Genomic DNA, 26025 nt, shown 5'->3' on the forward strand with positions numbered 1-26025 from the left:
AATTTTATAAATTTTCTAACAACCCAACATAGGATTGTGAAATTAGTAAATACATACGTAGATGGGTCGATTGCTTGTGGATATTTAAAAACACATACATACAAACGAGAGAGGGAGAAACGAATATGATATTAAATTTTCATTGACAAATTGACATTTACTTTATGTATGTGGATTCGACATGAACTTAAGAAGCAAATCGACATTTGCAATATGTTGAAAAGAATCGATGAAATAATAGAAAAGATAAACTTTAACAAAATATCGCAAAAGTAGACATAACAATAACGATAGTGCTTATTTGTCTTTTAAGTAGAATAATGGTGTATGGAGTGATGATAAAGACAGTAATTTTGAAAGAAAAAAAAAGAGATTTAAGTATAATTTATTTTTTAAATTGATCGTTGAAGTGATACCTTAAAGAATAATTTTAAACTTTTCTAATATCATTTTTTTTACTTGACAAATATAATCGATTAAAAGAAACGTGATGATTTTGACGACCCTCAAACACATCCTGATAGATGTTAAAGTAATTTTAAAGTGATACCTTAAAAATCAATTTAAAATAATTTAAAAAATTTCTAATTATTTTTTTATTTGACGAACACGATGGATAGAAAGAAAATTGATATCCTAATAAATGTTAGATGAATATTTAACTGATTATTATTTGTTGATGTTTATCATTTCTTAAAAAAGAATATCGGATCAAAATCAATATTTGATCGATAATTCAATTAAATTGAGACATGGACGTGAAAACTGACGTTTAAAATTAGTTAAAAGAACGAAAACGTTTGGGGAGGGGTATAAGAGTAAGATTAAGATGGGCCACCCTAGGGCTAGGGCTAAATTAAAGGGCAGAAGCGTAATTTAAGGCATCCTTTCCCTTCCTAACGGCACAGATTCCAAACTACCGTTTACCAACGAACAAAATAGGGACACGTGTAAAATATTTCGCTATCTAAGACTTAAGAGAGAGAAACGGTTGAGAAAAAGCATGTGCAGGTGGGCCCATCCTTGTTTAAAGTTTTCGGACACCTCCATGTGCTCCTCTTTCTTCTCCTTAATCCCATTCCCACTTCATAAACTTAAACAAAAACCAACCAAAAAAATAAATAAATAATCACTTTTAACTCTCTCTCCCTCTCACTTTTTCTTTTTTTAGTTACCCATTTGCTCCATATAATTTTAAAACATTCTCCTTAATTCTTTGGTTTCATTTTGGTTTTTATAATTTTAATCTAATAGTAAAAGATCTCGACGTCAAGTCATGAAAGGAATAAAGAAACTAGTTGTTGAGGCAAGATTCTACTCAACTAATGCAGATTGGCCCCATGATAAAAAGGATGAGCTGATGAGGTAAGACGTTTAGGCAAGAGACCGGTAAAAGAAACAAACACTTTGATGTTCAAGTCAATGTAGGCGCGAGCTACAGTAAGTCGTTCTCAGAATTGAATTACGTACACGAGGTTATGAGGTAGGGTGTCTCTTTTATAGACAGGAGCAAGGCTCTTACAACCACTTCGACCAGTGGTTATGATTGTCGGGCCTAAGGTCGGAACCCTTAGGTCGGTTGAGTGAGATCATAGTTCTCAGCTCGGTGTTGAGTTAAGTTAGACTATACAGTTGGTCTTGTTTATCGTCTTCAATGGTTCGAACTGAGTAGCTAAATCCACGTGTAATGGCGTAAAATTCCCTCCAACACCTGTGAAAAACAAATGAAACACGATCAAGAAGAATAATAACATACTCACAAAATACAAACAATATAACAAACACAACATACATGAAAACTGAACAAAAAATGACAATATCACAAATTACTCTTCATATTATATGTTTATATTTTTCTTTTTTGAAAATGAAATGAGCCAACGTAAAAATAGTTCAATAATTAAGACATGTTTAGAGACACGTAAAGACATGGAAGTGGTAGATTCAATTATTCGTTCTCATATTAATTGATTGTGTATGTGGGCAAAAACAATATATAGAATATTAGAATCCCAACTAATAAGAACCAAAATTTATAATTAAACTTTTTTTTTCCTCTTCTTCCTTTTGATTCTTCTCAATCTGATTCTCCACCACAATTATAGGCAACTTGTACATTTCTCCAATCCAACTGCCTCACTTTTTCCCCTATTTATATACCCCTTCCCATTTCTCCACACACTACAACACACAACAACACAAAAACTTCACTCTCTTCTCCTCCTCCTCCAATGGCCGCCGCACCAATCTCCGCCCTCTCGCTTCTATTACTAGTTTCCCTTCCAATAATCTACGCCGACTACGGCCACGCCACATTCTACGGCGGCGGCGACGCCTCCGGCACAATGGGTAACCTTCAAACAACTCTCTGTTTAACTTCATTTTTGCTTAAAGGGGGTCTAAATAAACTGAGCGTGTGGGTTTGTTTTTGTTGGTTTCAGGTGGGGCTTGTGGGTACGGGAATTTGTATGGTCAAGGGTATGGGACGAACACTGCGGCGTTGAGTACTGCTCTGTTTAACAATGGCCTGAGCTGCGGGTCCTGCTATGAGATCACCTGCAACAGCGACCCCAAGTGGTGCCTTCCCGGAAAAATCATCGTCACCGCCACCAATTTCTGCCCCCCGAACTTGGCTCTGTCCAACGACAATGGCGGCTGGTGCAACCCTCCTCTGCAGCACTTCGACTTGGCCGAGCCCGCTTTTCTCCAGATCGCTCAGTACCGGGCCGGCATCGTCCCCGTCTCCTTCCGAAGGTAAGAGAAATCGTGAATTCGTAATGAGATGAGTGGTCTTTATCTATCATAAATCATGTACTCGAAACTAATTGGCAAGGAGTAGTCTAGATCTGTTATAAAGGTTTTTTAACGTGGATCCCCTGTTTGGTTATAATTGCAGAGTCCCCTGCGTGAAGAAAGGGGGAATAAGGTTCACGATCAACGGCCATTCGTACTTCAACTTGGTGCTGATAACGAACGTGGGCGGCGCCGGCGACGTGCACTCGGTGTCGATAAAGGGGTCGAAAACTGGGTGGCAAGCGATGTCGAGGAATTGGGGACAGAACTGGCAGAGCAACAACTACTTGAACGGACAGAGCTTGTCCTTCCAAGTCACCACCAGCGATGGCCGCACCCTCACCAGTTACGACGCCGTTCCGGCCAACTGGCAGTTCGGTCAGACTTTTGAGGGATCACAGTTCTGAAGAAAAAACGGAGATTCTGTTCTGACACGGGTAGAGACAGAGTAGGATGGAAAATCTCCGGCCGGCCGCCGTCGCCCTCGCCCTCGCCTGCCGGCTAATTGCAGTGGTGGTTGAATCGCACCCGCTAGGTCTTTGGAGTTCAAAAACACAATATATATATATATGAAATTATATATTTGAATTTTATATATATATATAAATTATAGGAGAATACTGTTACTGTGTGTAGAAGAATTTTAAGTGTATGGTTTAGTTTGGGTTTAGGGAAAGAGGAAATATCCCACCCCATTGGCTATCTTAGAAACAAAATTGTTGACTTAGTCCTCATTTAATTAATCCGAGGGCCATGTATCAGTGATTTTCTTCAAATTATGTTTAGTTGAAATTTTTATTTTCTCAAATTACACGTCTCATTTGGTCATTTATGCTCATTCCTTTAGTATTTTCTTTTAATCTTTTCATTATACTTGAAATTCAATGCACCAATTTATTTATGTAGCTCCATCTTCTTTCAGAGGTAGTCGCATAAGTGTAATGGACATTATTGATTGAACTTCAAGATTAGTCCTCATTGACTCTTATGTATATAATTCCCATAAAAGCATTTCAATCTATGGACAAAACTGTAATTTAAGTTGTGGGTAATTGAGATCGGAAGTTCAAATTTCCATACCCCAATACGGGGTATGTAATTTGAGAAAAAAGAAAAAGAAAAAGAAAAAACAAGGATAGAAGTTGTGACGCAGAGAATAGAAGGAAAAAAGAGGAAAGAAAAGGGAAAAAGGGAAAAAGGGAAGTGAGGAGTGGGAAAGGAAATTATGATATTATGATATGGAAGAGTACAATACAATGATTCCATAAAATCATATTTTGCCTGGACAAGACAATTCATATCATATGACCATCAAAGTATGGAACATCACTTCCACTTTTTCCACATTTATAGCTCTTCTCATCTTATTCTCCAAATATAAATGTCAACGATGTACCAAATATACCAAATATGTATATTTTTGTCTTCCATTGTAAATTATATTTGATATCACGTCTCATTGCTAACATGAATATAACTCAATTGATTTTGATTTTGGTTAATTAAAATAATAAAATATAACACTTTGGGTATCTTAAGAATTAGTTGCTTCAAATATGTTTGCTAAACTAACTTTGGCATTCAATAATGGGCCTTTTTATGGGCTGATCCATGTTTAACAAAAACAATTCAGTCTCAGGATTAGACCTTGACCAAACCAGATTCAGAACCTGGCTTCCCTTGCAAATTTCAGACAAAAAATTTACATATATATAGCAATCTTTTCCTCCATAATTACAGAGAAACACTGAATTTCCTCCTCCCCTACAATACAAAAGTTAAAAATAAAATCCCCTCATCTTTTCCAATCATTTCTGTTGGCAGTTTAAAAAAAATCTGTGACATCTAGATGGTTTAGATAATTAAACCCAATGACAAGATACAAACCCATAGTAAAGACATGCATGGCTAAGGCTAAGTAATGACCTTCAAGTATCCAGACATCCATTTGTGGTGAAACAGAATTACAATTTTCCTGTGGTTCTGTTCAGTACAACTGCAGAAAATTACACCCAGCATTTTCCTTTTCATTGATCTTTTTCCTTGGATAACTCACCAGGGAGTTTGCTGAGAACACTCTCATCCATTACTCTATAATGCTTTCTAAATTTCTGGCTGATCATTCCGCAGTATCTGTCAACATGTTTATCGTATTTGTTGTACAAGGCGGGGATGGTTATCGAGATGATAATTCCTGTCACCAAGTTAAATGCAACATCACAAGTCAAGAAGATTCAATTAGAAAGGAAGGAAATTACATTTGCTAGATCAGTAAACCATAAAGGTAAGGATAATGAGAAAGGACACTCGGCAAGGGGGAGCTTTAGACAGTACTCATTTCTTATGTGGAAAAGCCACGAAAGAAAAAGATGAATGGACCAATCTAACAAAGTTAGATCGAAATGTAATTGCACGCGATGAAAAGTATTCAAAGTAAAGGAATGTCAGAGAAGTGTTTTAGGATGTTTGTACATACCGATATATGCAAATGTGAAGAAAGAAAGGTAGCTACCAATGACAGATAAGAGCCACAAACAGATCACCACCTGCAAAGCTTTGCAAGATTAGTCACACTGTTAACTATTGCATCAAGATACAAGGAAGCCAGAAGGCAATATTATGCTCTTCAAGTGAATATCACTCGGTGTATGTATTCATTAAACTGTCTCGAGATAGCTTTCATTGCCTTAGGGTTTGAGATTCTCATGGTTGACACATCCAAATGCCATCACTCATCGTGCACATTAGGTATATCATCAAAGGAAAAGTACATATTAGCCAATAAATATTCTCCTGGTTTTCACCCATTTAATTCAAGTATAAAGTATTAGGAGTATAAATAATCTGCATAAAGTGCAAATGAATTCAAGCCTTCAATGGTATCTCAAACACTAACCCTGAAAAAGAGTCTAAAATCATTGCCAAGTGTGATGTCATGAGCCATAAGTAGTGCATTATTTATCTTGGCCCGAATTGATGCTGCAGCGTCATTGACAAATTCCTCCGACAATGCTAACTGTGGTAACATTTGAAGTTGCCTGCATATAGAGGAAAATTGAAGCGCTAACAGAAAAAACATATTATCTGCTGAAAAAAGGAAGATAATGTAAGCAGAAGGTATTCAGTAAAAGATATGAAATAACTTCACTGTGATTCAAAATATAAGTCAACCATAGCCATACTTGTTCTGAAACGCAGCAAAGTTGGCACGAAGAAACAATAGGACGACCAAGATCAGCAAAACATCCGAACATGCTGTCAATAATGGCAACCCAGAGTGCTCAATTAGGAGCCAAGCTACTGTAGCAACAACGAGGACGCCAAAAGAAACATGCCACTGCTTCCATAGTATAATTTCAGCCACTATGCAAACAAAAAAAAGAGTCAAAATTCTCGACGAAACAAAAAGGAATACCATTTTATTCCTTCTAAGACACAATGAAGGAACCATGAAAACCATTCTTGCAGTTTGTAGTAAGCCGGATAATAGCTAACATAGAATCCATTTCCCAAAGCAACCAAACACTTCAAGTTTCAACCGGTCAAAGTCTCAATTCAAATTCCACAGGGAAACAGATAAACGAACAGAATATCCACAAATCTGGCAAACCATTTCATAACATACTTGAATTTTAGTTCAATAATATCCTATGTTTCAATAACAATCAAAGCCCAGAAGTATCACCAATTGCAGCCACCAGATTCAAAATCAATTCTCAAAAGGGAAACGAAGGAACCCCAATTCAGAAACGCGAAATTGGTCAATAGACTAATAAATTTAGTTTGACGGAGAATAGAATACCTTTACCTCCACCAATAGACTGGTGGAGTGAAACTTGCCGGCTACATGAAGTGCTAGCTATTTCTTTTCCGTCGCCTTCTACGTTGCCGGCGCTGTCGTAATTATCCACCATTGCAGTTCCGAATTGTTCCGGTGAGACTGAATTCTGGAGAAGAATCCCTTAGGTCAAAATTGAAGCTCAAGAAGTTGTTCCGATTTCAATGTGATCGAGAATTCCCTAGCGAATATCGAAATAGGTTCCACGCGATTGAAGAATTTTTTAATTCCAAGTTCAAAGCCTTCCCTCTTTCCTTCCTTCACGCCCTGGAAATCAAAAAGTCGCTTCGTTTTTTTTCTTTTAATATAACTACTTTTTTTGTTTGGAACTAACTACTATTATTTAATTTAATTTTTTTTAAGGGAAAGCTTATTGTTATGTTATCGGTATTATTATTTTAAATTTAGTTGGTAAATTATTCTCTTTTTTATTTTTCAACTTTCCAAGAATATTAAAAGCAAAAATTCTTATTTCGAAGTTTTCACCTATTTATTTCTATTTTTTGTTTGTTTAATTTGTAAATGACTTGTAAAGATAAGGTGTCTGCAAAAAATTTGCTTAGAATTTAATTTTTATTTCAAAATAATGGAACGAAAGTGTTGAAATATTCAAATTATTATTTGAAGAATAAGAAACAAATTATTTGTTGTTTATAGAATTTTGAGTACATATTTCACATAAACTCTATTTAGAGGTAATTATTTATTTAATTTTGTCATATTTAAATTATATTAATAAATTAATGTTAAAATATATATTATGAACTTCTTATTTTATTTACTTTCAACAAAGATTTAAATAAATAATTTTTAATTAAATCTTTGTCATCTTAAATAAGATAAAATATTTAAAATTACTTATTGATTCCAAACGATGGTCTGGACTATTAAAAATGTCCATCTAACTCAACTAGTGACCTATGTTCCACCGAAAAAGTTATTAAAATCTTCACGTTCAGAGAAACAACAAACCGACGTCGTTTTAAGAGTTTGTCAGGTTCTGGCTCTGTTAGCTCTTTGATCGCTTGATTTTGGTTTGAAATGTTTTGAACTCACCGAATCGGAGAGATGCCACAAGAAGGCCGATTTCAGCTGCTTTGCCTTTCTGGGTATTTTCTTTTCTGATCTCCCCCCCTTCAATGCGAGTCATGATTTCATCTGCATCTAAAGAAAATAAAGTTTTATTCTAGACAACGAGAGAAATTTCTGTACCCTGTTAATTTCGTAATGGAACTTTTGCGTAGGTTTCTTAATTTGAAGATTCATCTGCAAAGATAAAACTGATTCATATGACTGCAAATATATATTGGTGTTCATGTTCCAATCGATTGAATGTTGTTTTAGATTTTGGGCCTAGCAGTGCTCTTCATCTGTGGCTGACTGCTAATACTGTGATGTCTGTATCTAGCTGAAATTTTAGTGTCAAACCATATTGAACTTAGCCCTTTTTGGAATGTGGTAACATCTTGGTCTGTTTCGTGTGTTCTCTTCCTGTAGATTTGAGTATGAAACTTTTGGAGCATAAGCCTCTGAAACAGAAAGCTTCCAAGGGTTTTGGGGTGACTTTTATGTCTAAGTTTCAGGGTTGACTTTGATGGATTCTATCAAGTATTCTCTCCTTGACGAGTTTCATTGACTAATTCAATTACAGGTTTTGTTGTATAAGCCATTGTCAGGAAGCTTAACTTCCGGCCTTTGTCTTCCAGATGACAAAGCTGGCGATCATCCCATGTGAGCTTTTGGAAACTTTTTTCGTGGAAATATATTCAGGCCAGTCTTTCGTTATATTTTGTTCCCTCCCTTTTCTCTTTTAGAAAAATGCTTGTCAGTTTAGTTGTCTAGAGAAGACCATGATAATATTGTTTTTCACATCTTAAAATTGGACTAAATTTTGAACTTCCATAACGCTATCATCAATTTGGAATTTGTATGTCGATCAAACTCCTGGTGGTTTTAGTTGAATCATTTAGTTGCAAGTTTATAAATTACTCTAGAACCTTTTTAAAGCTTCAATTACTTGAAAGGGGTTGAACTTGATATGTACTTCTTGAATATCACTGATCTACAACTCAATGCTTTGTGTTAAATGTTGTCTCTCTAGGCCATAGTAACGAGACGTGTTGCTCAAATTGTATCTTGAATGAGGTTATGCTTGATTAACTGTTGAAGTACTTTTCTTCGATATGAACATTTCGACCTTGAATAACAGTGTCTGTGCAGATTAAATTCAATGATGCTACGACAAAATGAAACTATAGCATATATTTTCCTTTAATTGATGACTACAATTTTAGGTCTAATACGAAATGGATTCTATGATATGGTAGCACTATGATTTATAGAATTTTCTGATAAGCTAGCATCGACGATCGTTACATGATAGGGTAGTAGTTCTAGTTACCTGCTTTAATTGACTAAACTAGATTACAAGATGTTAGTAACTTCTTATAAGGAGAAAAATCTTAAACCATCTTTTTCATACGACAAGAAAAGGTTCTAAGGTTTGTTCAACCCAAATTCTTTATAAACCAATCAAAACCGGTTTGCTTATAACGTAATGCATTCTAAAGCTTTGTTTTTGGGCGACGGGCGTGCAGGTCTTTGTGGTTCAATCATGCCGCATTTCCAGTTAATTTTAGTACATTTTATGTGATTGGAAAACTCCCCAGTTACATTTCGGGTTCTTGGGCATCTAGAGACATGATTGCATCTGCCATTTGGTTATGTACGGCTCCAAGTTATCTCTGGTGGGGATGATCCTATATTCTTATTCATGCACTCGCTACAGTCTGCAAACAGCTACAGAATCACCATATGAAACATCCGAGGTTCAAGATACTTTGATTTACCCCCAACTCCTTACTTGCAGAAGTTGTTGCAACTCAGCCCATTGATTTTTTTGGGAAATTTGCAACTCTTTGGGAAATTTCCACCTAGGAGTTACAGAGCAAGATTGTGATGAGCTGAAGCAACCTATGCCGATGTCGTTAGCCTGCTACCAGTGCTAGATTTTGGGCCTCCCAACTCCATTTTTGGGTATCATGCCCCACAAGTGAGTTGCTAAGTGCCCCTAGCCTAGAAGGGCAACCGATTATGTTATGGAGTCCTACTCACGAGACCAGGTCGAATCGTGTCGAATTGAGAGAAGCTGGGCCAAGCAAGCCGTAAATGGGTACAGCCAAAGACCCTAATGGAGAGTCCCTATGTCAAAGGTTGCTCTCTTTAGAAGCTTTAAGGTTTTTTCCTGAGACAAGTAGCTAGTTTGTCAAAGAAAGACTATAAATTCCCCTTTTGTGTTTCCACTATTTTATTTATTGTCTAGCTTATTTCATTTCTATTGGAGACCCGTTTTTGCACATTTGCCTCTCTCATTGTCATGATATGAAAACACACCTTCCATTCCAAGTGAAAAAGGAAGATGGGTTAAATCCTCTATTTGCCATGGATAATGCAGCTGAAGTTTTCTCCAAGCCCTCCTGTGTGGAAATAGAACAAAGTCTTTGGAAGCTGCTTGAATTCAATATCTATCTCTACTCTCGACTCACTCGAGAGTGCGATCGAGAATCCGAAGCTAAAATTATATAATGGCATGAAATTTTGTCTTACATCTCCAGTGAGGAAGATGATGTATCTTTTCTCATTACGGATGCAAATTTAAGCCCTGATATGTATCAAAATGCTAACAGAACCAAAAGAAAAAATTAGTTAGGAGGTGGTTTGTGATCTTAGGTGTGACAATATCTAGTCTAGTTGTGCATAGTTGTTGAAAAATAATTGAAATGCATGCAAATTGGTCTGGACACTCGAGGAAAAACTAATTTGGAATGTATCATATCTTCTTGAATTTGGAATGTATCATATCTTCTTTCAAGTACATATAACAAACAAAATGGACAAATGTAGTGTTTATTATCGGATGTTTTGGGTACTCAACATCAGTTCTAAAGGTCAATATGGCAAATAGCCTCGGTGTGTTTGGGCTTTACAAACTATCTATTTTCTTAAAGGAATTTATTTAGAAAATTCTTGAAAGGATTATAGGGGTATTTTCCTGCATCTAAATATCTAAAATTTCAATAGAATGTCAACAAATTTATTATTTACTACCTGCATGGGCTATAATATCTAAAAGAAAATGGGCTTGAATTTTGCAAATACATGGGCCATAATTGTTTCAGCCCTTGCCTCACGAGCACAATTCTGCATTTTTCTAGTAAATTTATTCAAAAGAGTTAAAATGCTCCAAATTAAAATGGTTCGTAATCAAAATTTAAAATTTAAAAATCATATGTCTGGCTCCTTCAAAATAATTTTAAAATGAAATATAAAATGATTATCAAAATAATTTTTATATGTTTCTTGACATCAAATATTGTAGCTCGTAAACTGGTCCGGACATTCACAGATATGAATATATATGTATATTAAACCATTATCAAATCAAGTCTTATAATTTAAAAACATAGTTAATAATTTTATAATACATTTGAAATGTAATATATATAATTTCATATGTTGAGCAATTATGGCCAGCGGGGAGCGATAATTGTAAATCCATGTTTTTATGGGCACAAATAGGAAAACCGGAGAAAAGAGGGGGTTATTTGTAAATATACCAAAATGAGGAGTTTAATTTGCTAGGTCACCCATCTGCTTCCTCTCCATATAAAAGGATCACTACCGCTCATTCGTGAACCCTAATTCAGCCGACGAGCTCTCTGCTTCTCCTGGTTTGCTCGTTGTTCTGAAAGACTAGAGTCATGGTAACCTAATTTCTCAGCGATTCTTTGTTTTCGTTTAATATTTTACTTGACAATCTATCTTTTGGTTCAGACTTTCAAGCGCAGGAATGGTGGACGCAACAAGCATGGACGCGGACACGTGAAATTTATCCGCTGCTCCAACTGCGGCAAATGCTGCCCCAAGGTACCTAGGGTTCTTTTGTCATCTCTCGCCGTTTCATCTATGCTTATCATATGCCAAAATTGGATATATCTTTCTGTCGTTGTTGATAATTAGGGTTTGTAGGTTTATCTTTGTAGTGCCCTTTCTGATCTGTAGCAGCTAAACAGTGTATAATCATCTTTTAATTTTTGCGCGACGCTTGTTCATAATAATAGCGATTGATTTCGTTTTATCGTAGAACTAAAGATTCGGCTAATTTGAAATCGATGTGTTTTTTCCTATTATCTGAGTGATTTGGTTCAGTGTTTGAAATATAATATCTAATGTTGAGGTTTCTTATATGCGCGATTAGGACAAGGCCATCAAGAGGTTCCTTGTCAGGAACATCGTGGAGCAGGCAGCTGTTAGGGATGTTCAGGAAGCCTGTGTCTATGATCGTAGGATCCCTTTCTTGAACGCTTTCTTTCTTTGTCTTCCACTATTGCAACTTCAGTGATAATTTCAATGATTGTTTTTGGTACAGAGTACACTCTTCCTAAGCTGTATGCTAAGATGCAGTACTGCGTTTCCTGTGCCATTCACTCTCACGTTGTGAGGGTTCGATCACGCACTGACAGGAGGAAGCGTGATCCTCCACAGCGCTTCATTAGACGCAGGGTATATATCTTGATTCAGCTTACTTGTTTTTTAATTTTTTTTGTTTGTTTAATTGATTCACTTTCTAGGGTTGCGATGGCAGATTATATAAACCTGTGTATAATATATTGTTTTTAGTTACTCAATATTTTTTCCTTTCCCAGCCTTCACTGCTTTACATGAACTTCTCATTGACTCCGAGTTGTAATGGTTTACTTGAATATTGTAAATTGGGTTCGTGTTCGTTTGGTTTGCATCTTGTCTCTCTTTTCTTTTAAGCTTTTATCATATAACATTGTATCAGAATAATATTTTTGTTTTAAGCTTTCTAATGCCACATTTTCAACTGAATCCGTTGTCATTTGCAAGTCATAATGGTGATGCAACAATGAAGATATCCTTCATGTCTAATGATGAATGTTGTAACTTAGGTTAGTGTTAACAAGGGCTTGGTCATGAACCCTCTTGATACATGCTTACTGCTGTCCTGCTTTATTGTAACACAAGTCTTACAATTTGCAACTGTATTGTTGTGGTTGTTGTGACGCATAATGTTAGTATAACATTAATGATGTCCTCTTGTATGTGGTAATGACTGTTGTTACCTAGTATGCATTTTATGACTGCCTTCTGAATCTCTGATACTTGCTTAGTGCCGAGTTATGACCCTTTTTATTTTTTATTTTTTATTTCACAAGTCTCACGATTCTTGAAACTTAAGGTGGTTGTTTTGTTTGGTTGGTATTTTGATTAAACTTCAGAAGATGAAGTTGCTATTTGGCTGATTTGTTTATTGATTGTGGTTGTGTGAAGCTGCTTGTTTATTTAATTGAAATTTGTCCATGTTTTCTCAGGATGACGCACCAAAGCCTGGGCAGCCAGGACAGGCCCCTCGTGTTGGAGCTGGAACTGCACCCCGTACTTGAAGAAACTTTTTATATGCTTTTAAATTTTCTTATGGTTTCTCAATCATCGTGGATTTGAATTTTATTTAGGATTTTTGATATATCAAGGTTTTGTTTCAAGAATTGTATGCTGCAGCTACTTTTGAAATCTGATTAATTTTTGGTTGACATGTTCATCTTTAACATTTTGTTGTTAGCTATGATCTAACATGTCGAATGGATCTATTATTACATGATCATGATGAAGTTAATACGTTTTTTTTCCCTGAATCGGTAAATTTTTGGGGTTAAAAAGGAACGCATCAGACAAGGTGATCTCAGAGGCAATTTAAATGTTTATTAGATGACCCTCCGCCAATTAATAATATCACACAACTAGTAAAAGTTTTTTTAGTTCTCTTAAATATTATTTAATGTAGTTCGATTATTTGGGTTCACATTAAGTTGTTGCTAATATTTATTTGAAGTAACAATTTGTTTAAGCATTTTTGTGATTACACACGAGATTGTTTAGAGAGCTAAAACGTGATTGGTAGGAATTTTACTCTTGCTAAGAAGAAATTAGAGACCAGAAGTGTGAATTGTGAAAGTCGCATTTGGTCTCCACAGCGACCTTTTCTCATGACTGCACCTCCTTGTGGTCACATCTAAATAATGTCTCCTCCCTTTTCTCCTTCTGCTCCCATATTGACTTTAGCGAGTGCAAGTATTAACTCACCATTTCTCTTTGAACCCACTTCGATTGACCTCTCCAAATCACAAGTTAACAGTTTAACCAAACCATTTCTCTTTGAACCCACTTGGATTGACCTCTCCAAATCACCAGTTAACAGTTTAACCAAACCCATATTGTTATGGTTTAATCGCTATTATTTTTTTGCTAAATTATAAAAATTACTCTTGAACTTGGTTATTTGTTTAAAGATACCACTAAAAACTACTCTTCACTCTCATAAATATTTCAAAAATACTCTGAGCAAACATTTGAATGAAAAGTTGACAGGAAAGAAGTTAAGACGATGTTGCAATTAACGTGGAGGAGAACCAAGTCTTCACGGATATAAATCTTACAATGGACATAATGGACAAGTTGCAGGAACTTTTGATCAATCATTATGAACAATGGTTTTGCTTTTCTTACTCAGTCTAGTCTAGTCTAGATCTAGGGAGTGAGATAACTGAATTTGAGCAATTCAGTCAAATAAGTGCTTCTAGTCTTTTTTTTTTTTTTTAGTTCCCATGTTAATTGTCACATTTTAGATTTTGCCATGTCAACTTCGGATCCAAATTAATCAAAAGGGTACTTTTGAAACAATTTTGAAAGATCAAAGGTAGTATTTGAAAGTCTCCTTCTTGAACTTTAAAAATATCTCTCTACTCTTTGTTGAGCGAGCGCTAACATATTATCTTCACGCCCTGATTGAAACTTGAAAGATAGTATACAAAATTATCAGAAAAATAAAAATAAACGGATGGTATACAAATTAATATTTAATTAATCTTGGTCAATTACTCTGCCTGAAAAAATGCTACTACTATTATCAGTTTATCAAATTAATACTTATTTGCAAATTACAGTTTTAATATTTTAAATTAAAAAAAAAGTACAACTACATAACTAAATATCTTTTTGAAATCTAATTGAGAGGGGACGTTCAAATTTACCAGTAACTAAAATTTCATACCATTTACTATTTTAGATAATTAAACGTTAAAATACTCATGAATCTAAACTTACCTTAGCTAGTTAAAAACATATATCGACCAGATTTCTCGCACTAAAAAAACATCAAATTACTCGTAAATTTTCCAAAATTATGTTATCACGCATAACGAAAACAATCTTTTAGTGGAAAAGTTCCAGCTTTATCGACCGAAGGATTGTTATTATCTTAGTACTTAACAATAAAATTTAAAACTACCCCTACATCATAATATATATATTTATACGCATATATTCTTTTTAATTTCCCTCCTCATTTGAAGAAAAAGAGACCGGAGTTTCAAAACAAAACTTCAGCGATGTTCAGAACAGAATACAGAAACTAAAAATTGTAATAATTAAAAGAATGATTGCCGTGTTCATCAGTAGATCAATATTAATAGTATAAATAATTGCATAATAATGAAACAATGAATCAAATATAATCAGACCCCCCCCCCCTCTACGTCACCTTTGAATGAGCATTTACACTTTACACAGAACAAATAATTAGTATTACAGAACCCCAAATACAGAGATTAAAAAGAAAAAAATTGAACAGAAATTCTAGGTGTTGAAGTCGTTGGTTCCTTTGCTCGGCCCCGACGACGGAATCGCCCCCTTGGGCAGAAAACCCAGAAGCAGAGGCCCATACTTCCGGGACAGCGCCGCCGCCGGATCCGCCGGAAGAGCCAGATTCAACTCCGGCTCCGGGAGCAATCTGGCCGACGAGGACGAGCCAGAGAGGGAGAGAAGGAGGGCAAAGACGAGGAAGATTTGTGTCACGTGGGACGGCTTCGCCATTGGAGAATTTGGAGAGCTTTAATTCGGAACGAGGAGTTTGGTTTGGTGATGGGGTTTTTATAAAGGGGCCGATTTTGGTTCAGTGGAAGAGGTCAACATCACAAGTTTGATTTTTCCTTCTAATTAATGTGTCACGCAGTCGCATGACACGCGCGCCATATTTCACGCTCCGCGCCACGTGGTGCTGCTGGTGCTGGTTGAAATTTTAATCTGAAATATAAAGTTTTGATATTTTTGATTTATAAGGTTGTGGTGGAGGGACCAAGTTAGATTCTAATCTACCATCATTATATTTGATGCAAAAGTCGCATGCTTTTTGAAAATTAACACACCTACTTCTTTTCCAACTTTACTTTTTCTATTATAGTTTAATTTATTATCTAAATATCTACTCTAGTGAATACTGACAGACAGTAAATAAAATGAGTATGCTTGTTTTTGTTTATAATACTGTAAGAGTTAATTTTGATTTTTTTATTTATTTTTTAAACGGTTATAATTATCTCTAAATAAATATACACAAATGTAAAAGTAGGTTTATAAGTATAACATCTAACAAAGAAACTAAAAATGAAATAATAATTAAACACAACAACGTACGTTGGTAGTTGTATTTAATTGTAATAATTCGATAATCTTAAAGTTTCAAGAGTTTAATTTTAACGACTCTTTGTGAGCGCAATTATTTCTTTCGATTAATGTCGATTATGAAGCTATCACTTAATTGGAATGATATGATAGGATTGAGAGAGCAATAAACTGGATATGATATTTGGATTTTTGTGTTAATTAATAAAGTAAAGTTATTGTGGAATAAAGAAAAAGGTTGAAAATTTTAGGTTAAAGCAGCGAGTGAGAGAGCGTAGAAGAGAGAGCGAGTGGGGGAGTGGTGACACGTCATGTTGACTGTGCAATATATTGGGGCCCACCATTGAGCATTGAGTCCACATTGGATTGCAGTGCTGTGGTGTGGCGGTGCTTACGCGGTTTGAGCGTTGCACGAAGCTTGGGCGGCAAGTTTAAGAGTAGTGCCTGCTGCCTCCATCCTCTAACTGTATTCCACTTTCTTTCTTACCCAAATATTTTACCTCATTGCTTAGGTTTGCATCATTATTATTTGATTTTGAAATATTAAAAGTTTCAATTTGGTATCTATTTTTTCGAAGTTTTGAATAATGTCACTATTTAATTATGATCTTGACATTGAAAAATAAAATGGTATATTGATAATAGATGGGTCAAATATCTAAATTAGGTCAAATAATTAAAAGAAGCACTCAGAGAATATGAGTTTTGGATAAAGATCTAAATTTGTAATTTCCCCCCTATTTTGATGCTTAAAGACTAAAATGCCATTAAAGAAGAAATAGGTTCCGATTCTTTTTTTTTTTTTACTTTTTTTTATATAAAAAGACCAAACAATCCTTACAAGATAATATTCACTAGAAATGACTTATTAAACGCACTTCATTTGTTGTCTACTAATATGACTTAGCTTCTACAATTCACGGTTATAGTATAAGTTTCCGAGTAAAAAGTCGTGAGTTTAAATCCCTGCCTCCACATGTTAATGTACTTAAAAAAAAGTTTGGAAGTGAAGTGTTGGTATTTGAATATGTTTCCTTAAATCTTTATTGTTGTCTTCATTATTGACAACTTGAGCATAGCTCAATGGTTAAGATATCTCTATATGATATAAGAGATCATAGGTTCGAATCTCTATTCTTACATTTGATTAACATTATTATCTCAACCATTGAGTTATGCTCATGTTGGCAAATTTTATTATATTTTACCTTTTGTCATAAATTTCAAATATTACTCTTGAATTTTCACCTCCACATTGTTTAAACTAAAAGAAAACACTCTCTTTGGAGCTGAAAGCAAAGCACATCAACGATTTGGTCCACTCTGGGTCTGAATTGTGAAGAGCCCAATCGAGTTCAGCTTTGGGCTGAAAGTTAGGGTTGGTGGCCCAATAGTTGCTAAGGCCCAATATCAAATCCAGGCTTCAGCCCGGGTATTGCAATTATATTACATGGACGTGAAGAATGGCGGGAACTAAGAAGCACAAGCTCTTGGATTTGGCGGGAAATCTCTGCTTGTTCTTCATCTTATTTAGGGCGCCAAAATAAAGATGCTTGAGAGAGAGAGAGAGAGAGAGAGAGAGAGAGAGAGAGAGGACGCAATCATGGTTGGATTACCGTACGATTTTCTTCTTAATCCTCTTGGCGCTGTGAGATCAACCTTCGAGAAGGCGATATCATCTGGTTCCAATCCAGCGTGTTTTGATGGCAAGGACTGGGGCGCTCTCGATCCCTTTCGCCACTTCCTTTTCGACCAAAATGGTCTCTCTAAGGTCTTATTTGGTCATGTAAGAATTAGGGATTTAGTTTCATTAGGTTATTGAATCATTCATTTGATCAGTCGCTTTATGTAGGTTCCGATTCTTAACGCTTCGAGCGCTAGATGGGTTCAGCCCAATACTCTTGTTCGGTTTCGAGGAATGATACAAGACATGCTAGGAAATGAATTTTATGTTGGCGCTTACAAGGTAATTTCAGTTATCCGTTACTCGGAAATTTACGTTCAGGATATTGCTGTTTTCATGTGTTAAGACTGTATATTGTCTTTCTAAGGATGGCTCCACTTGGAAAACCACCAAGTTTACGGATTCGTCTCAATGCCCAATGGGATTTTCACCAGATATGCGCATCTGGGAACGCCGTTTGCTATACTGTGTGCCTGTGAGTTTTCAAGGAGAATCCTTAGTTTGTTAGCTGTTTCTGCTACTTTTTCCTCTCTTTGAATTTGAGCATGTATAAACAAAACCATGTGACGCTTGATGACTTGTTCTCGAGTAATTTCTTTATCATTTCATTTAGGTTCCAGGTCAGAATTATTGGACAGAATCCTCACAACTAGGAGATACCAATCAGAATGTTGAGGGGACATCTGAAAACAGAGAAAAGCGGCACAGAGTGGATGCGAATGATATCGATCATATGGACTTGCTTGTACTTTTTCCCTCTGTGACTTGTTCTTGTTTTATTTATTTAATTTGTATTTATTCTGTACTTGTGGTATTCCTATATGTTAGTTTTATTTATGGTGCTAGGGATGAGCCTAAATAGAAGTTCTTCCCCCCTTCTCTCAATTAAAATTTATGCCATTGTCCCTGCTCGGAGATATATGGAGTAGTTGTACAGAGAGATTTTTCACATATTTATCACATTTAGCAGGATAGCGTAAATAATGACTGTCACTGATGAAGTGAAATGGAAATGTCTCTAGTTGGAATTTTTCCATCTTAGCTATTAAGCCTTCGAGAAGGTTTGCTTTGTTTAAATTAAGGAGGGAAACAGAGCTACCCCTAGGAACTTGGAATGAGATTTGTTAGAGATTTTCTCATGAATTTTTTGTGCTTAATAGAGTTTAGCTGTCACCACTTGTAGCTACTTAGAAAGACTTATAACATGAGTATGGTTGCTTCAAAATATCTACTGAATTACAATCATTCTCAATCTCTAATTATAATTTTATGTAGGCATTGGTTACTTTGTAAGTGTTTAATTATAAAAGGAATACTAGCAGCTGCCTTTCTGACATTTCATTTAAACTAACAGGCCCCAAGCAATGAGCTTCAAGGTTCTTCAAGTGCGAAAAAGATGGTGAGCAAAATTTTTTTTTAACTACATCATAATTTTATTTGCTGTTACTTGCATGGGTGCATTATGTCTAGACTTCAGATTAAGCACAATCTTTTGGAGTTCATAAGTAATCTTTCACCATCAAGCGGTTATTATACCAGAAATGGACATAATAGAGAATGCTTGCATATTGTTGTTCCACCTTATGCTGTTGTACCTCTATTGGTGTATTCTAATTGGACTTATTCCTTTGTTTTCATTCCTTCAATAGAAAGATGAACAACTTTCTCCAGGCTTACAGTCTCAGAATATTTTCACTGCGGCTACATCTAGTCTAAGCACCGTCAGTAATGCTGAAAGGGATTTTCTTCCTTGTCTGGTTAAGGTAATTGCCCAATCGATATTCTGAGTTTCTGTTGTCATATTATTGTTATTATCAATTGTGCAATTGGGTTAGCAATGTTTATTAATTTTCAGAATATCCATCTATATTGCAGATATACGATACTGTGGAATCTGAGTTAAAGCTGAATGATGTATTTGAGTTTATTGGTGTTATTACCCTGGGCACAGAGCCGAAAGTTGACAAGAACGAGGATGATGAGTTCTCAAATGGTTTAAGTGAAGACTTATCAGTTCAATTTCCTCCAGACACGGTATTGATGCATTTTGAACTCTTCCATCATTTTCTTCATCTAATTCTTAAAAACGAATTAAACAGATTTAACACGTTGCACTTCTTGTCTACTCCTTGTCCAGATTATAGGGTTAAAAATAGTTTTATGATTTCTAAAACTGAGTATCTGTCGAAGTTAAAACATTTTTCAGTGGTCAGACTAGATTGATATAGCATCACTCTCTTTTTCTGGTATAGGTACCACGTCTCCATTGTGTTATTCACAGGAAACTTGCTGTTCATGACTTCCTTCAAACTTGCCATGTGTTTGAGGTACTATAAGCGATGTCTCATTTTGTCACTTAGATTTCTTTTATTCCATCACTATTGTAGTTTTTCTCAGCTTTTTCATTGTTTGCCACTTATGTATATACTGTCATACTCTTATGTAACAGCCCCAAACCCATCAAATTAGAGAGATACGTACAGCTCTTCTGAATCACCTGACAGTCGTTCTTGGCAATGATGGAGTGGCAGCTAATTTTTTGTTGTTGCATCTTCTGTCCAAGGTGAGGGTTAATTTCATCGTCATAGTTTCCGGCGTTCTTATAATGATTAGGGCACATCCTTTTAATTCTTCATTATTATTTTATCCATCAACTAGTTCTATCATCTTAAACTCTGGATGCTAATATTTTGATCACTCTGTTATCATGTTTGGGTTTAAATTTTAATGGGTAATTTTCCTGAATAGGTGCATGCCAGGGTGGATTCCTTGGCAGTGGGTAAACTTTCACTAAACCTCACAGGTTTCAACAAAGAAAGTATGTCCATTTTTGGCAATCAGCTTAGGCTTACTGTCAAGAGCCTTCTTCCATTCACGGAATACGTACCACTCACAGTGGAATATCTAAATACTGCCTCATTGGCACCGAAGAAGGATTATGAGACAAACAGGTAACTAGATGGTGAATGACTTATTCTCTACCATTGAAATGATGCCGTGAGTTGGTGGTCTAATATCTCGACAAATTACAGACTGGTTCCTGGTGTCCTTCAGCTGGCAGAAGGCTCACATTTGATGATTGATGAAACTCAACTACAAACAGGGACACTGAGTTCTGTAGGAGTTGAAAATGCAAGGCTGCTAAAAAGTCTAATGGAGTTGCAAAAGGTATTTGTGTTGGTGCAGCCTATTTGTACATGAACATTGCAATTATATGAAATATTTTCTAGTCATTGTATTGATTAATTAATCCTTCTTGCCTCCAGGTCGAATATGATTTCAAATATTACAAAATGGATATGACAACCGATGTCCAATTGTTAATTTTGTCCGAGGGTAAATCAAACATTTTGCCAGCTGATTTGGTTGTGCCTTTCCAACCTTCCGCTGTAGGTTCATCTGCAATTACTGATATGGTTGCACTAGAAGCATGGAGGTGGTACTTATGTAATGTAAGGTCATTGCCACATTCCATTGAGTCAGAAATGCAGCAGGTACCTATTAGGTTTTCTTGATTCCTGAGAGCGAGCCTGTAAAATTGTCAATGAAATAGGAATGAAAGATGATATTCTCTGAGGCTTGAAATTATAATTTTGGGATCTAATATGTGACAGGTTGTAGAAAATGACTTGGTGGCAGCAAAGCAAGCAGATAGGAGCTTAGCCAGCCAAGACTTAAGCAGGCAAGTAGCACATGTTTGCTTGCAAAGTGTTCACTTCTGATTCGTACTTCCCTAATGGTTTTCTTAACCTCTATAATTATTGTGCAGGTTGCTAACGATTGGCCGCCTGATATCCGCAAGTTATGGAGAAACCTGCCTTTCATTGGAACATTGGCAGATAGCCAAGGAAATAGAAAGGCTGAGAAAGGAGAGGCTCACGTGAGGTATTCCGTAAAGCCCACTCGGCACTTCATTTTATCCGTTTTAGTCGATAGGTGGTTTAGAGATTGTTGTATTGCACCCTTAAGTGTCTGTAAATGATCTGGTTAGAAATGAAACCACATCAAACAATTAGGCAACCACTAGTACTTTGCAAGCAAGAGGAGTTTAGGGGGGTCCCAAGCAGAAGAAAACCAATTCCCACATCTGTTCAGGACTTAAAGTAAGTTTGTCACCAGTAACCTCAGACCCTAGTGTTGGATTGGAACTTAGCGCACCAAATTCAACCATAGGAAAGCCTGCCACTGCCATGCTTTAGCGTGTGCTGCCTAAAAGCATCTGTAACTGTAATTGGGTTTTTTTTTTGGATTTTATTTATAGAACTGTTGATAAAATGTTTGGCCTGGATACTGAATGCAATATTAGAAGTAATTTACAAGAGTTCGACTTTTTTTGTTAGATTTCTTAGTGCCGTTATTTTATCAGGTACATGAATTGTCCAAAAATGTCTTGAAAGTGGCTTTGTAGTTTGGATAAAATTTTTGTGGGATTGACTTCCAAAGACTTGTTGAGACATAAAGCAGTATGCTTCACAGTTAAAAGTTAAAAAAGAGCAACTATAAACTTGGATAACACCAGTCAATTCATTGACTAGATGACTTGAAAATTCCATAGATGTCAGGCTGCCAGCACTTGATAGCTTCATCTTTACTCTGGGTTGTGACAATATGCTACTTTTCAGAAGCAGAAAAAGAGAGAACAAATGGATGAGAAAATGAAAGCGAAGCCAGGGCTGAGATACCATCAATAATGAACATAATAGGGTGGCGGGGTGGGATCTTTAGCATGAAGAGTGTAAGAAAGTATGGAACCACTTGGACACAGAGTGAGTAATGGTGTCATTTCAGACGAGAACCTCAATACGTGTCTGAGTTATCATGAAGAGCTTTGTGTTGTGTTGTGGACCATGTCTTGTCTTGTCTCCGATGCCTCTAAAACCTCCAAAAATGGTCCTTTTTTTTTTTTTTTTGCTTTGGGGTTACAACTTACAAGGCTGGAATAGAAGACACACACATGCCACAGCCACATTATTTCGTGTGATGCAAGAATATGTGCCACTCACTTTGCCCCTTATTCTCTTTCGTTATTCCAGAATTGTTGGGTTGTCTAACTTAATAATTTTCACCTCAACCATTGTTTTCTTTTCATGGTTAGCACCAGAATATAATGTACGGCTGCTACACTGCTACTGTTTTCCTATTAACTTAAATATTTATATTATTGTTTGTTATTTGAAAGATGTGCTTAAATTATTTATGGGATCAGTTTTTTTAGGCTAAAAAGAAATTAGTAGGTGAAGTGATTCCCCACCAAATGAAAAAGATGAAGACAGGTGTTTGGATAATGTATTGTTTTGAATTTGTAACCTTAATTCCCCAAAAACATAAAACGCCGTGAACTGTGGGTGTGGAGGATTCGGTTGGCGTTTGGGCTCACAACGAAAGTGAAGCTGAGCATCATCTTGTTCCTTCGAATCCCCACTCGCCACAACCACAACACAAGAATCAGCACCTTCTTATTCTTCTTCATCATTGCTTGTTTTGTTTCTTGTTAAATTTTAGCCCAAATTCTGTTTTGTGGTCCAAAAACCAAAAATGCTACCATAAAACAATATTGCATAGACTTTAAAATACATTTGGGATCTTTAACTTGAGAATTAAATTAAACTTTAGTGACAAGAGGGATATTTCTAGAGAGGTAGTAGAGATTCAAACTCATAATCTCAAAGTTAAATTAACATTGAAACGGTTAGATGGTAGTTAAAAATTTAAATTCATATATGGCAGAGGATTTAATCTTTATATTCATTTAGCAAGAGTAAACTAGGAAATCAACATTAAAAAAAAAAAATTACAAAAACCAATTGGAATAGATTTTGACTGTATGGTAATGTAAACGCGTTGGCTTCGGTTTATGAATTATTGTCACCAAAAGTCAAATCCTTTGATTAAAAGATGTTGGTCTATTCTGTCAGGCCCTCCCCCTATGATGTCAATGTAGCGGGTAGCTCCCTAGGGACTTTCGGGCAGGATCTTCTTCTGCCTGCGGCTGCCCGTTGGATGAGGATCCGCTGACCTCAGTTTTCTTCTTCAGGAGTCCACATTTTCGGAAACCCGCCAGGCTCCAATCCCATGCATGCAGCACCACGTAAGTCCCTATTCCACCAATCAAACCATACGCTATTGAATAAGTCAACGGCATCAAAATCAACGTCATGAACGCCGGAATCGCCTGCCTCATATCACTCCATTCAATCTCCACCACCGCCTTCATCATCAACACCCCCACCAATATCAGCGGCGGCCCCACCGCCCACGACGGAATCGACGCCAACAGCGGCGTAAAAAAAAACGCCAATAAGAAATACCCGGCCACCGTCAACGCCGTCAGCCCCGTCCTCCCCCCCTCCCTTATCCCCGTGGACGACTCAATGAACGCCGTCACCGGCGACGTCCCCAGCAACGAACCCACCACAATGGCCGTGGCGTCGGACATAAACGCAAAGTACTGCCCCTCGAAATCGCCGTTCCGATCAACGAATCCGGCGAATCGAGCCATGGAATAAAGGGTACCGGTGGTATCCAAAATATCCACGTACAAGAAAGTGACCATTGCTTCCCAAAAGTGGGCCTTCCCCAAATCCCTAAAGCTGAGTGCTCCAGCTGTACTTTTAATCGTGTGTATATCCACTACTTTCTTAAAGTACTCATACGCCGCGTCCCCCGCCGCCGTCGCCGGAAACGCCGTCACGCTCGTTTTACGGAACCACGAAACCGCCGTCACGAACACGATCCCGTAAATCATTGCCCCTTTGATGTTCTTCACCAGGCAGTAACCAATTATCACGAATCCCACCACGCCCAGCCACAACGTTGGGCTCTCCATCCGCCCGCTCGTGCAGAGGATTCCGCCGGAAACCGTTCCTCCTGTCATTAGACTCACCGTGCCGTTCGGTGACGTCACCACGGGTGCGACCGAGACACGTGCCGATTCCGGGCAGGCTCCGATCGTCACCAACGTCGACGGGCTGAAGCCGATTAGCCCGATTCCTTGGCTGCTCTGTAATCCGATGAAGGCCAGAAATAGCCCGATTCCGGCAGAGGAACTGATTCGGACCGGCCTCGGGACGAGTTTGGCGAGTTTGGCCCTAAATCCGATTGCGGAAATGAAGAGGAAGATTAATCCCTCGATGAAGACGGCGGTCAGAGCACCCCGGTAGGAGATATTGCCGGAACCATGGAATCCGACGACGGTGTAAGCGAAATAAGCGTTGGTCCCCATTCCGGGCGCCAGAGCCAGGGGAAGATTCGCGAAAACTCCCATTATAACGCAACCGATCAACGACGAAGCGATGGTGGCTACAATTAAGTCTCGCCGGATTCCGTCTAGGCAATTGGCGTACCCAGGATTAACCGGGTCGAACATACAGCCCGCGTCGGGTTGGATGACCCGGATATTGGACCCGGAACAATTGGGAACAGAGACGGAAGGGTCGGAACAGAGAGGGACGCAATCGGAGTAAGAGCAGGTTCCGCCGGAGTCGGTGAGGATGGAGGCGTTGACGGCCAAGATGTAAGCCATGGTGAGGAAGGTGGCGGTGCCGGCCCGGAGCTCGGTGGTGAAGCTCGAATTTCTCTCCGCCAATTTGAACCGCTTTCCGATCCAAGTTTTGGCCGCAGCGTCGTTCAGCCGGGAAATCCGGTCCGGATGATGCGACGTCGTATTGGGTTCAATTTCCATGGCCGTACAAGAACAGTGGACAAAAAACCTGTAATCACATAATTGATTGAAGAGAAGATATAAATAAACTTGAAGAAGATGAAGTAAGTAATGGCAGAGTCTGATTCGCGGAGCAGAGGATAGATTCCGGGAACCGTATCTCTGGGTTTTTCTTCAGTCAAGCCTTATTATTTATCTCTTAATTTTAATTTAATTATTCTTTTTATGGTTATTTTTATTTTTCCTAGGATGGTATTGCATTGATATCATTTGAGATATTTTCTAAATAAATGAAAGTGACAGCGATTACTTGTTTTTGTTTCTCACTCAGGATGCTCATTAATAAATACTAATAGTAATAGCCATGAAAATTAATTTTAAATTTTAAATGCTTTTTTGCTATCGTATTTATTAAAATATTATGAATTGTTTGGTGGCTGTATTACGCTTGTAGAGTTTGTTAGAAATGAGACTGTTCACGCTTAAAGTATTTAAAATTGGCGTATTTTA

At 37.1% G+C, this 26025-nt stretch overlaps 5 protein-coding genes and 1 long non-coding RNA gene across 10 annotated transcripts; 4 read left to right on the plus strand and 2 right to left on the minus strand.

The window, feature by feature from the left end:
* The first annotated feature begins 2170 nt into the window (after positions 1–2170).
* Positions 2171–3601, plus strand: LOC111006179 (expansin-A8). Its single transcript, XM_088122548.1, has 3 exons — positions 2171–2349; positions 2442–2754; positions 2897–3601. Exons 1-3 carry the CDS (start codon positions 2232–2234, stop codon positions 3198–3200), a joined length of 735 nt encoding a protein of 244 aa, XP_087978674.1. The 5' UTR covers positions 2171–2231; the 3' UTR covers positions 3201–3601.
* A 970-nt stretch (positions 3602–4571) lies between these two features.
* On the minus strand, positions 4572–6926 carry LOC111006755 (Reticulon family protein). The gene is made up of 5 exons (XM_022278845.2): positions 6596–6926; positions 5976–6156; positions 5690–5831; positions 5270–5339; positions 4572–4987 (listed from the first exon to the last, which is right to left on the minus strand). The coding sequence occupies exons 1-5, from the start codon at positions 6705–6707 to the stop codon at positions 4821–4823; spliced, it is 672 nt and encodes a 223-aa protein (XP_022134537.1). The 5' UTR covers positions 6708–6926; the 3' UTR covers positions 4572–4820.
* A 620-nt stretch (positions 6927–7546) lies between these two features.
* Positions 7547–9989, plus strand: LOC148212099 (uncharacterized). Of its 2 annotated transcripts, none has more exons than XR_015790164.1 (3): positions 7547–7740; positions 8129–8401; positions 9229–9989. It is a non-coding gene; the product is annotated as an uncharacterized LOC148212099 (long non-coding RNA). The 2 variants fall into 2 exon arrangements; XR_015790163.1 differs by having other exon boundaries at positions 7555–7740; positions 8283–8401.
* Positions 9990–11237: 1248 nt separating this feature from the next.
* LOC111006736 (small ribosomal subunit protein eS26y) lies at positions 11238–13245 on the plus strand. Its single transcript, XM_022278819.2, has 5 exons — positions 11238–11394; positions 11465–11557; positions 11889–11973; positions 12060–12193; positions 13027–13245. The coding sequence occupies exons 1-5, from the start codon at positions 11392–11394 to the stop codon at positions 13096–13098; spliced, it is 387 nt and encodes a 128-aa protein (XP_022134511.1). The 5' UTR covers positions 11238–11391; the 3' UTR covers positions 13099–13245.
* Positions 13246–17720: 4475 nt separating this feature from the next.
* On the plus strand, positions 17721–22926 carry ETG1 (E2F target protein 1 (ETG1)). 4 transcript variants are annotated; one of them, XM_022278648.2, is made up of 15 exons: positions 17721–17957; positions 18024–18137; positions 18223–18330; positions 18469–18600; positions 19210–19254; positions 19505–19618; positions 19731–19889; positions 20108–20182; positions 20305–20418; positions 20604–20806; positions 20888–21023; positions 21122–21349; positions 21470–21537; positions 21625–21740; positions 22478–22926. In XM_022278648.2, the coding sequence occupies exons 1-14, from the start codon at positions 17721–17723 to the stop codon at positions 21737–21739; spliced, it is 1848 nt and encodes a 615-aa protein (XP_022134340.2). In that variant the 3' UTR covers position 21740; positions 22478–22926. The 4 variants fall into 4 exon arrangements, with proteins under 4 accessions (XP_022134340.2, XP_022134339.1, XP_022134338.1 ...); XM_022278647.2 differs by lacking the exon at positions 22478–22926 and adding an exon at positions 22222–22460 and having other exon boundaries at positions 17722–17957; XM_022278646.2 differs by lacking the exon at positions 22478–22926 and having other exon boundaries at positions 17722–17957; positions 21625–22194.
* A 648-nt stretch (positions 22927–23574) lies between these two features.
* LOC148212100 (adenine/guanine permease AZG1-like) lies at positions 23575–25810 on the minus strand. The gene has a single exon (XM_088122789.1). It carries the CDS (start codon positions 25534–25536, stop codon positions 23788–23790), a length of 1749 nt encoding a protein of 582 aa, XP_087978915.1. The 5' UTR covers positions 25537–25810; the 3' UTR covers positions 23575–23787.
* Positions 25811–26025: the final 215 nt, after the last annotated feature.

The sequence above is a fragment of the Momordica charantia genome (genome assembly GCF_013281855.1).
Source record: "Momordica charantia cultivar OHB3-1 chromosome 4 unlocalized genomic scaffold, Mcharantia_2.0 BLBB01000004.1, whole genome shotgun sequence".
Lineage (NCBI taxonomy): Eukaryota > Viridiplantae > Streptophyta > Magnoliopsida > Cucurbitales > Cucurbitaceae > Momordica > Momordica charantia.

Coding starts and splice junctions, on each gene's coding strand:
- ETG1 (XM_022278648.2), top strand. CDS start 17,721: ATGCTTGAGAGAGAGAGAGAGAGAGAGAGAGAGAGAGAGAGAGAGGAC. Junction 17,958..18,023: donor CTAAGGTCTTATTTGGTCAT/GTAAGAATTAGG, acceptor CGCTTTATGTAG/GTTCCGATTCTTAACGCTTC. Junction 21,350..21,469: donor TTGAGTCAGAAATGCAGCAG/GTACCTATTAGG, acceptor AATATGTGACAG/GTTGTAGAAAATGACTTGGT.
- LOC111006736 (XM_022278819.2), top strand. Junction 11,974..12,059: donor GGAAGCCTGTGTCTATGATC/GTAGGATCCCTT, acceptor TTTTTGGTACAG/AGTACACTCTTCCTAAGCTG. Junction 12,194..13,026: donor AGCGCTTCATTAGACGCAGG/GTATATATCTTG, acceptor ATGTTTTCTCAG/GATGACGCACCAAAGCCTGG.
- LOC148212100 (XM_088122789.1), bottom strand. CDS start 25,536: ATGGAAATTGAACCCAATACGACGTCGCATCATCCGGACCGGATTTCC.
- LOC111006755 (XM_022278845.2), bottom strand. CDS start 6,707: ATGGTGGATAATTACGACAGCGCCGGCAACGTAGAAGGCGACGGAAAA. Junction 5,832..5,975: donor TTTGCTGCGTTTCAGAACAA/GTATGGCTATGG, acceptor CTCTATATGCAG/GCAACTTCAAATGTTACCAC. Junction 4,988..5,269: donor CTTCACATTTGCATATATCG/GTATGTACAAAC, acceptor ACTTGGTGACAG/GAATTATCATCTCGATAACC.
- LOC111006179 (XM_088122548.1), top strand. CDS start 2,232: ATGGCCGCCGCACCAATCTCCGCCCTCTCGCTTCTATTACTAGTTTCC. Junction 2,350..2,441: donor CGACGCCTCCGGCACAATGG/GTAACCTTCAAA, acceptor TGTTGGTTTCAG/GTGGGGCTTGTGGGTACGGG. Junction 2,755..2,896: donor GTCCCCGTCTCCTTCCGAAG/GTAAGAGAAATC, acceptor TTATAATTGCAG/AGTCCCCTGCGTGAAGAAAG.